At 39.8% G+C, this 11,724-nt stretch overlaps 1 protein-coding gene across 1 annotated transcript in view; it reads right to left on the bottom strand.

The window, feature by feature from the left end:
- Nucleotides 1-7,424: 7,424 nt before the first annotated feature.
- The window catches only part of LOC108247449 (aspartate aminotransferase, cytoplasmic), a 13,002-nt gene continuing 8,702 nt past the window's right edge, over nucleotides 7,425-11,724 (bottom strand). The window contains exons 8-9 of the mRNA XM_017435581.2: nucleotides 9,933-10,075; nucleotides 7,425-8,497 (exon numbers count right to left, since the gene is read on the bottom strand). Coding sequence (XP_017291070.1) covers nucleotides 8,358-8,497; nucleotides 9,933-10,075 — 283 coding nt within the window. The 3' untranslated portion in view covers nucleotides 7,425-8,357. The remainder of the gene's footprint in view (nucleotides 8,498-9,932; nucleotides 10,076-11,724) is intronic.

The following is an 11,724-nucleotide window of genomic DNA, read 5'->3' as shown; positions in this document are numbered from 1 at the left end:
ATCTGCGGCCGCATGTTTTGGACACTCGGGTGAAGAGAGGGGCGGAGCTGTCAACTGACCACTACCTGGTGGTAAGTTGACTCCGATGGTGGGGAGGATGCCGGTCAGACCTGGCAGGCCCAAACGTATTGTGAGGGTCTGTTGGGAACATCTGGCAAAGTCTCCTGTCAGGCGGAGCTTTAACTCCCACCTCCAGGAGAACTTTAAACATGTTCCGGGGGAGGTGGGGGACATTGAGCCCGAGTGGGCAATGTTCCGTGCCTCCATTGTTGAGGCGGCTTTTTGTAGCTGAGGTTGCAAAGTAGTTGGTGCCTGTCGTGGCAGCAACCCTCAAACCCGGTGGACACCGGCGGTGAGAGATGGTCAGGCTGAAGAAGGAGTCTTATCGGGCTTTCTTAGCCTGTGGGAAGCAACTGACGAGCAGCTGACGGGTACCGTCAGCTATGGCATGTAGCTCGTGTGATCGCTGAGGCAAAAACTCAAGCATGAGAGGAGTTCAGAGAGGCCATGGAGAAAAACTTCCGCACGGCTTTGAGGCGATTCTGGTCCACCATACGGCGTCTCAAGAGAGGAAAGCAGTGCAGCACCAACACTGTTTATAGTGGGGGTGGTGTGCTGCTGACCTCGACTCGGGATGTCGTGGGTGAGTGGGCAGAATACTTCGAAGACCTCGTCAATCTCACCAGCACATCTTCCATTCAGGAGGCAGAGCCTGGGGACTTTGGGTCAGGCTCTCCAATCTCTGGTGCTGAGGTCACCATGGTTAAAAAGCTCCTCGGTGGCAACGCTCTGAGGGTGGATGAGATTCGCCCGGAGTTCTTTAAGGCTCTGGATGTTGTAGGGTTGTGTTGGCTAACGCGACTCTGCAATATTGCGTGGACATTGGGAGCAGTTCCCCTGGATTGCCAGACTGGGGTGGTGGTCCCCTTATTCAAAAAGGGGGACCGGAGGGTGTGTTCCAACTACAGAGGGATCACACTCTTAGGGTTCCCTAGTAAGGTCTATTCGGGAGTTCTGGAGAGGAGGGTCCGTCGGATAGTCGAACCTCGGATTCAGGAAGAGCAGTGTGGTTTTCATCCTGTTCGTGGAACACTGGACCAGCTCTACACCCTTGGCAGGGTCCTTGAGGGTGCATGGGAGTTCGCCCAACCAGTCTACATGTGTTTTGTGGACTTGGAGAAGGCGTTCGACCGTGTCCCTCTGGGAATCCTGTGGGGAGTGCTCCGGGAGTATGGGGTACCAGGCCCTTTGATACGGGCTGTTAGGTCCCTTTATGACCGGTGTCAGAGGTTGGTCTGCATTACCAGCAGTAAGTCGGACTCGTTTCCGCTGATAGTTGGACTCCGCCAAGGTTGCCCTTTGTCACCAATTCTGTTCATAACATTTATGGACAGAATTTCTAGGTGCAGCCAAGGTGTTGAGGGGATCCGTTTTGGTGGCCTTAGGATTGCGTCTCTGCTTTTTGCAGATGATGTGGTCCTACTGGCTTCATCAGACCGTGATCTACAGCTTTCGCTGGGGCGGTTCGCAGCCAAGTATGAAGCAGCTGGGATGAGGATCAGTGCCTCCAAATCCGAGGCCATAGTCTTGAGCCGGAAAAGGGTAGATTGCCTTCTCCAGGTCGGGAAAGATGTCCTGCCCCAAGTGGAGGAGTTTAAGTATCTCGGGGTCTTGTTCACGAATGAGGGAAAAATGGAGCGGGAGATCGACAGGCGGATTGGTGCAGCGTCTGCAGTGAAGCAGGCGCTGTACCGATCTGTCGTGGTGAAAAGAGAGCTGAGTCAAAAGGCGAAGCTCTCGATTTACCGGTCGATCTACGTTCCTACCCTCATTTATGGTCACGAGCTTTGGGTAGTGACCAAAAGAGCGAGATCGCAAATACAAGTGGCTGAAATGAGTTTCCTCCGCAGGGTGTCTGGGCTCTCCCTTAGCGATAGGTTGAGAAGCTCGGTCATCTGGGAGGGACTCAGAGTAGAGCCGCTGCTCCTCCACGTCGAGAGGATCCAGTTGAGGTGGCTCGGGCATTTGATTAGGATGCCTTCTGGATGCCTCCCTGGTGACGTGTTCCGGGCACGTGCCACCGGGAGGAGGCCCTGGGAAGACCCAGGACACGCTGGAGGGACTAGGTTTCTCAGCTGGCCTGGGAACGCCTTGGGATTTCCCCGAAGGAGTTGGCTCAAGTGGCTGGGGAGAGGGAAGTCTGGGTCCCCCTACTTAGGCTGCTATCCCCGCGACCCGACCCCGGATAAGCGGAAGAAGATGACTGGATAGATGGACTAACAAACATCTATACAAAATTTAGATTGTTGAAAGTTTGTTTTTAACTTTTCCAAAATGCAGATGGGCTTAGATTTGTTTCCCAGGGAAATAAAAGAGTGTAGTCAAAATTCTGATTGACATTGTAAGTTTGCATTTTGTGTGACAACAATTGGGGAAAATCCATTTCTGTTACAGCATAGCAGTGTGCCATGCACACAAACATGTCCATGTGGGATTTAAAGAACATACTTGATCAAAAATTATTTCAAGTTCCTTTACACTAGTACTGGAACACAAAGAAATGCCATCCAGAGTTACCAATTCACTGCATATTGCCTTTCTGAAGTGTTTTAGCTCCAAAAACTAAATTCAGTTTTGTCTCAGTTTGAAAGCATAAATTCAAGTCATCCAGGCTTTCATGTCTTTAAGACATGCTTTGTAGTTAGTTGATCAAATTCATCACACCTTTTGGAACTGAGCCATTTTGATTCATGGACATTTTTCCCTCTTTGTTAAATACCATGATGTAGTGGAGAAAGGTATTCAACCACTTCTAATTTCCTTTTAGATTTTTTGCTTTCAAAAACTGATACAGTTTGTCCTAAAAGTGGTTTTGAGAAACTGTTTTTTGGGCTTTCTGAAGGTCTTTCAAAATTTTTCTTTGGACTTTACCTGCTTTTTCACTATTTTTCTATCAAGCCCTTGCACCTGATAAGAATAGCATATTAAGCAATTTGTCCTTAAAAATAATAAAACAACAAATGAAGAATGAAAGTAGTGTTGGGTCTAAAAAACAATTTCCAGCAGATTTACAGTATCTGAAATACAGTACATGTCTTTATATAGAAAAGGGGGGAGGAGGGGGCGGTGTCCACCAAAGACTTGACACAGGACCTGAGAGATGCACCATCCAATTGGTCCAAGCACCAAACCCCGAGGAACTCCATGACTATCTACTTCAAGGAGAAGATTCTGTATTAACAAGAGTAAACTAGAATCTGTCACATAACGTGATTTAAACCAGCTCAGAGCTGTTCTTGTTATCCTAATGAGACACACCTCTTTAATAGAATGTGACGAATGTAAACAAAGCCTGAGATCTAACAGGACGAGTACAGACACAAGTCCACTGTCTTAGGCCACAAGAACATCATTAGTAACTTTCTGTGCTGTGGTGAGCTCTAAACCATGAGTGAAACTCTTCAAGTGTTTATCTTTTTGAAAACACTTGTGTAGTCATTCAATAAGAGTTTCAGAATTTTTGAAAAGAAGAGGGAATTGGATATAGGTATGGTTCTAAACAGGTTCCAGTGCTGAACTTACTTAGCACAAACTCTTCCACCTTCCACCACAGTAAGCTCTGGCTTTAGCACAGAAAACTTGGTGCTGTACCTTCATCTTAATAAGTAAAGTTGAGTATGCTTTAGTATTTTGACATTAAATCTCCCAAAGTTTTACTTATTTATTATTTTCTTGGTTGAGCTCTGGTAACCGTGGCAGCAAGGAAGTGTTCATGTTAAAGTATGATGTGTGAACCTTGAATTTCCAAACAAAAAAAAATCCTACCAGCATAACACCACAAGATCCTAACCTTGGCGTTATCAACAGTTTCAATTTTTCCTGTAGTTTCTGACCTGTCTGTACCATATTTTCTATATATGTTCTATATATATAATTCCTGACAATGTGGGCAACATTGTCAGAAATTATGAGTTTTCCAGGTTGAAGAAGATCATATGATTTGAACTGTTGGATCTGAGTACCAGTCAAATATAGGCTGCAGACACATTAGACTACCAGTTGGACCTTTTCATAAGCAAACACTTTGCTTTCCTCATGAGAGGTACAATGACCACTGCTATTTGATTAAAACGTGAAGCAATCAGAGTCAGTTTTATATAAGATTGTGTGACTTTCTAAATGGAAAGAGGTATTAGTGATGCACCAATGTAAGTTTTACAGGTTACTGTTTCATTGCCAAAAGAGTTTGTTAAAAACAAAAATCGAAAGTATTGTTCCTTGAAGAAATGCTACTTTTACTATTTTTATTACTACCTTGAGTAGCTCTAAAAGTGAATCAGTTGTAGATGCGTATTCAAAATTGTAACATTGGTAGTTTTTTTTCTCAGTGTATTGTCATTTGAAGTTGAATTTGTTTACTTGAAAGGTTGAATTTCTTTTTATTGCAACCTCTATTTTTTGTAAGCATTGCTGGCAGCATCTACTGCTGAACAGTTTAACATCATGTCACTAAGACTGTTATTTTTTGTAACAATCTACAGCTTGACTTGCAACTAACTGTCAATTATGATCTTGTAATATACAAAACTGTCGCTTTCTGTTAGTGAGATGTTCATCCAGTTTCAATCACTTAGCATCACAACATTTTAACTGTTGCATTTGTTTGCATGGTGATTAGAGGACCGACAGATGTGGGTTTATCCCTCTGAGTTTTACACCGCTGTAGAATCAGAAATAAAACATTTAGGGGGGGTGGGGTGCTCAGGGAAGGATGGGAGAAAACAGAAATGTTTTAAGTTTTAGGTCTAACAGCTAAATTTGTTGACCTTCTGAAGAAAAGCCAAAATCAACTACAAAAGTTTGTTTTCTTACTGAAGGATCCTGCAGTGTAACAGCAAAAATACAGTGCCTATAAAAAGTATTTAGAGAGAATTTCTTCAAAGAGAAAGCCACCGTTGAAGAAAACATAATAAATCTTGACAAGAAGCATTTGACTATGGAAACTTCCACAAGCTGTTTGGCAAACTGTAGTGAAGATTTAATCTTAGTTTTCTCCAACAGAGTCTTCCTCTTCTCCACTCTCCCATAAATCTCAGAATGAAGAACCAGGACATCAGATGTTGGAGCTCAGTCTCTCCCATCTGACTTGCTGAAGCTTGGACCTCCTTCAGAGAGCTCCCAGGTGTCTTGGTGCTCTCTCTCACTGTCCTCCTTCTTCAGGGGCTCTCAGTTTGTGAGGACGGCCTGCTCTTTGTAGATTTACACATGTCTAATATTCTTTCCAGTTCCTGGTGATGAGTTTAACAGAACTCCTGGGGATGTTTAGGACCTTGAGAATCCTTTTGTACTCGTCCCCTGACTCACGCTTTTCAATAATCTTTTCTGAGCTGAATTAGGACAGTCACTTTAAAGGGGGTGAACAATTATGCCGTTACTTATTGTACATTACATATTTTTATTTAATTAGTGTTACTCTGTAGAAATTTAATTTAACTTTGACATTAATTTTTTTATCATTTTTTTGTCAGAAAAGAAAAATTATTTTGGCCATTTATGACAGCAATAAAACCATAAAACATCCAAGGTGGTGAATACTTTTTATAAGCACTGTATGTTGACCTGCACTGAGGAGCAGTTTCCTCTGAACATTTTAAATATGTCAACATTTCTCAGTAGTGAGTCTGGGTTTTATCTGCTTATATGTAAAATATTTGCTGTAATGTAATTTTTTTATGACAATCATCAATATAAAAACAATATAGGCAATAAAAATCAGTGTCAACTGTGTTCCCAGTAGTGTTGGCTTTTATTCACAAACATTAATCCATCTGGGAGGTGGGGTAGAAAAAGGAGGGAGTGTTGCTCTTCCACTCTGCTCATTGGCTAACGTAAAAGAGGCGTCAGGACGCATCCTTTCTGCATACAATCTGTCAAAGCTGCTGAGTCACTTTGCTGCATTGAGCTCAGCCACAATCAGCCAATCAGCGTCTTCCTCTGAGGTCAAACCCAGAAGTTAGACTGTGACAATGGACAGTGCTGCGAGTTGATTGCTGTATTGGATCTTATTAATTTTTATTATTTGGAAAGAAGGCCTATGATTGATTTTGATGGCAATAAAAGCATAAAACATCCGAGGGGGTGAATACTTTTTATAGACACTATAACACTTATTTTTTAAAGAATTTGTTGTAGGTCTGAAATTGTGAAGTGGGTCTCTGTTTAAAACTTATAAAAAATAAAAATCTCACTGGTGCTTAATCCTTAGAAACTTCTGAAGTGTTTGTAATTATACTGTACTTTGGCGTGTCTTGGACAAAAAGAACTAAAAACACAGAAACTTTGTGAAAACCAGTACCTGTGTCATTCTTACAACCTTTGGTCACAGGTGTACAACTTAAGATAAGAATTATAACATTTATTCATCAGAAACCCACTTCAAAATGGCAAAAAAACCCTATCCATTTAACAAATTCTATTCAGCTGATTAAACAAAATATCATGGGTTCCTACAATCTGCAATGACACGGAAGATAAAGTCTTACATAACATATTTTCTATTTTTCATACAATCCCAAGTGTTTGATTTCAAATTCTAGTCTGAACTCAGGCCACATACCCTACGTTTTGTACAGATTGTGATATTATGCACTGAGTGGTTTTACCTTATAGATTTACATTCATACAGGTTTGACATTAATATTTTCTTTTTGAATAAGGAAAAATAAAACATTTTATTAGACTCACCTGATGCAATCTAAAGAAATAAATTAACATCTGCATCAAGTCTTCTACTGAAAATATTTTACATGTAACCGAAATGAGTCACCAACATATTGACCACTAAAGTGATTAATATTTTTATTCTGCAATATATTCACACAAGTTTTTTTTTATTATTATTATTTTTAAGTGCAACTAGTTAGTCCTCCACTGATTGTAAAACTTAAAGCTTGTGTTAACTTCTGGTTTACAGAAGCATGTGGCCTCTGGTGGTTTAAATTCATCATTCACCTAAAAGGGCAGTGCTATCTTGCATGTATGTGTACAGGTGTATTCATTTTACCACTTCACCAAATCTGTTAGTACTTCTGCCAAGGAGGTTATGTGTTTGGTCATGTTTGTCTGTTAGCAAGATTACATAAAAAAAATAATAATGAACAGATTTGGATGGAATTTTCAGAAAATGTTGGGGTTGTCACAAAAAAATGATTCATTAAGTTTTGATGGTGATCAAGATTATGATCCTGATCCTGATTTTTTATTGACCCTATGGCCTTGGCGGAGGTTTGCGCTCTCTGAGAGCTTCTAGTGTTTACAATAATTTTAGTGATTATTTTATTTAGGGATGTAAATATTTTGAGTACTGTATAAAGTTCAAAGGGAAAAAAAGCAGCTAAAAATTAAGATTAAATACAAAAAAGAGATTCCTTTGTAATAATTTATTTCAGCACGAACATACTGCAATATGCATCACAAACAGTGAAATATGGGACAGCAGTCTTATACAGGCTTTGTGTTACACAGTTATGGGCACTGCAGGGTAAAAATGAAACAATGAGGTGATTTTCCTTAACTGATGGCAACAAAGGGACTCTTAACTCAGTGGATAACCTAAAAACATATCTGAAAAGGTGAGATGTCCCACTTCAGGCACATATGTAACTTTTCCACCTGGTCATAATAGAAGATAACCTAATGTGCTAGACTGAAACATAAAAATGGATTGTGCATCTACAACATGAGTAAAATTAAATCCAAACCCATCAACAGACTGCATGAACAATGTGCTATTGCATAAATAAAGAATAAAATACCACCTGCATGTTGTTTGTCAATTCTAAAGGCTTAAAATAGGAAAACAAATGATTTGTCTTTTTTTTCCTCACAGCTGAAGTAAAGCTGGAATTCAGTGCATTAATGGAAAACAGTAAAACCTAACTGTGATTGAATTATTTATAGTAACTGTGTGGTATTTGTTGAACACCAACATTACAGAGGAAGCACTTTCATTTTATTAAAATTCATCTCAGGCAACATTCTTGTGTTCACTTTGATGAAAGCTCAGGAGAATTTTGGAGATAAGAAATGATTCGGTTTGCTGTGAAAAATGGCTGTCGGCGACATTTTAATTTAACTTCTAAACTATGAGTTGTGACTCTGCTGAAAGAGTTTGATCTGAGTGGGTCAAAGACCACTGTAATTCCCATAAGCTTCGTACCTGAATATGAGAACAGAAACACACCTGACCCCTCATTGGTTCAACTGTAAAACTCCAGGCTGCAGTTTAACCAACCAGAGGAGAACATAAGTGAGGTTGGGGCACAAACATGTAAGCAGGAGTAAAACAGAAGCAGCCTTTACTGGACTTTGATGACGGCCTCGTGGATAGACTGAACCACGTAGTCGATGTTCTTGGTGGTCAGGCCACACATGTTGATGCGACCGCTGGCCATCAGGTACACATGCTTCTCTTTGATTAAATACTCCACCTGTTTGGCTGCAGAACACAAAACACAGCAGGTTTAAAAAGTAGGAGATATGGAAATGTGTAAGATACACAAACTTTCAAGGTCCCCCCATGAATTTACTCTCAACCTCTTTGAATCAGTTTATACTGGCAGCTTTATTTTCCATATTTATTAGAATCATTTTAAATGATCTCATGCGTTTTCACAGAGTAACCAGTGATATTAAAACAAAAAACACAAATAAAAAGAAACAATGAGCTGCTACTTCCACTTCACAGAACTATTTCTTTCCTCTGTCTTTTCTTTAAAAGGTAAACAAACAAAATGCTAAACTGGCTCTAGATTTTTAACATGTACAGTTTTTTCCACTAAAGATGTTTCAGAGCTCGAGATGGGTTGGTGATGCCGGCGACACAATTCAGATGTGTTTTAGATGCCTGCAATGAGTTCAAAACTGAAGCATCACAGGTGCGTGGCTTTGCGACTCACACTAGGAAATTGAGAGCCGCTGCAAACTTTGAAAGACATTCTGGACACTCTTTTACGAATGCTGAAGTTTTAGTTCTAATGTAAGTGGTCCTTTGCTTTAGAAGACATAGGGCTATGGTAGCACCAGTGTTTTAGGGCTGGAGGGCAGTGTGCTGGTGGTGCAAACAATAAAATGTTGCTGAGTTGAGCAGTAGTACAGAACTATCACTGGGATCACCTTAATGAAAACATGCTCACATTTAACTCCACAATACAGAGAATATATAATATACAGGGGGTATACAGAGAAGTTCATGAATCACTCAATGACTGCAAGGTCAATGAGTGTAGCCTGTAGCTACAAAATAATTTATTGTGATTATGTCGGCTGAAATTGTGAGCAGTGCCAAAGTAAAGTGACCCTACAGAAATAAAAACAACCCCCACCTCCACCCAACCCAGCAGGAATCTGCTGCATTAAATATTAAATTTTAATGCAGGAAAAAATAAAATTAAAACAGTTCAGTCTGGATCAAACTTCTAAGTAAAGTGAATAGGATTATTTATATAGAAAGATCTCAAACCAGTCTGACCCATCAACCTATAAGAAAATACTGGATGCCTTCAGAGACCCTGGAAATTGAAGCCAGAGCAGGTACAGCGTCCTCACAGGATGTGTTTTAGGTGCTTTCCCTCCACATCCCTATGACACAGACTCTGGTACCAAAAATACAACATGGCAGCTCCTATAAACTAGGTCTTGCTGGCTTTAATTCCCAACAACAAGAGAGGAACATTGGGTCTACTTTTATAATACACATTGATAGTCTGACCAGATTTCTTTCTCCGGTAAGAGGAGAAAGCCCACAGAAAAAGAGTTTGCAACTGTACCTGAAAATAATGCCGCTATTAAAAAAAAGGTATAATAATTCTAAGCAACTCTTTTTCTGTGTCATTATTGAAGGCACTGTAATTCTGTGTGCGATCTATACTCACGGTTCAGTCCAGTGAAGCTGAACATCCCAATCTGCTGAGTGATGTGCTCCCAGGTCCCTGGGGTCCCCAGAGCTAACAGCTTAGCCTTCAGCTGATCCCTCATCAACAGGACGCGGTCTGCCATGGTTTTCACATTTCCCTTCCTACAAAAAGGGTGGAGGTGAGGGCAGTTCAGAGAAACCGAAGAGATTGGAACAATAAACAAGCGACTAAGTCATATCTCCAGTCTGAGAATTAAACAAACAAAAACAAATGGGCGATTTAGTTTTTTCTTTGACGAATTAATATAAATGTTTACAGTTAAGAGTGGGAATCTTTAGGCATCTCATAATTTGCTTTTTTACAATTCCGACTGCTGTGATGTGATGCAATTATTAAACAGTTATTGATGCATTTCAATTATCTTAAAACCTAAATGACTATGGCTTATTTTCCATAAATAAACAATTTATATATTTTTCATTAGGGCTGCACAATATACCCCTAATGTATTGTCATTGCAATATCAGTGAGTGCAGTATCAATATTGCAAAAAAAACTGCTTGGACTGCAGTAAATCACAAACCATTATATTTCAAGTACAATGCATTCATGTTGTGCTACTAATAATATATTTTTTCAATCCAACAGACTCTCACTGGCCTTGATGCCCACATCTGGTTTATGTGATGGGGATGACAGAAGAGAAAGTGAGGAGTGAGAAAAATGTGGGTTTGTCACATTTTATATCGTAATCGCAATATTAAAAAAAAAAGACATATTACAAGTTTTTTTAAACATCCCGCAGCCCTAATTTTCATGCCTTTTAAAGAGTGCACAATAACATTAGTTAAAAACCCTATTACTGTATTTTCCAGACTATAAGGCACACTTAAAAGCCTTCAATTTTCTCAAAAAACGACAGTGTGCCTTATAGTCTGGAAAATACAGTAATAGGGTGGACTTGAGCGAACAGTGTAGGAGTTTATACTTGACGCTTATGTTGGTGCAATATTCTCTGAAAAGTTTTGTTTCGCTTAATGTGCCTTATAGTCTGGGGCACCTTATATATGACAAAAGTTTGAAAATGGACCATTCATTGTCAGTGTGTCTTATAATCCAGCGTGCCCTATAGTGCAGAAAATACAGTAATCACAGGCTGATGACCAGCAATTAGCATACATGGTAACTTAACATTGAAAAAGCCATAGAAAAGTTAACTCAATTAGCATTATGTTTATCACTGAAAACTGAATCATTTGACTTGCGTTTACAAGTCATTGTAAAAGACATTCATGTTATATCTTCAACTATTCCTCAAACATATTCTTCAGGGTTCAGTGAAGAAAAGATTAAAAAGACGCACAGCTTTACTGCAACAAGTAGCTACAGTGACTCTACAAGGACAGACGACAGCAGCTACTCTGCTCAGATTAACAACGTCTGTTTTTGACATTTGAAAATTGATTCAAAATCTTCCATGTTTGCAACACATGTTAAAATGGATTTTATCCCCCACCCCTAAAATTAATCATGTTCACTCAAATTACATGACAGCAATCAGTACATCATACCAAAAAAGTAAAGTTCAGCTGATAATTCACATGTATTATAGTGCTGGTGTAGATTCTCAGTCATCCAGGCCATGGTAAATTCAAAAAAAGTTAAAAAACAAAAACAACTGGACTTCTATTCTGTAGCTGAAGACGTTTCACTTCTCATCCGAGGAGCTTTCTCAATTCAGAAATAGAGAGTGTGGAGTTGAGCTTTTAAAGCTGAGATGTGATATAAGCTGGATTGCTTGCAAATTGTT

The sequence above is a fragment of the Kryptolebias marmoratus genome, linkage group LG3 (assembly GCF_001649575.2).
Source record: "Kryptolebias marmoratus isolate JLee-2015 linkage group LG3, ASM164957v2, whole genome shotgun sequence".
Lineage (NCBI taxonomy): Eukaryota > Metazoa > Chordata > Actinopteri > Cyprinodontiformes > Rivulidae > Kryptolebias > Kryptolebias marmoratus.
Note: the sequence above shows the minus strand (reverse complement) of the source record. Positions and strands in the feature narration are given on the sequence as shown.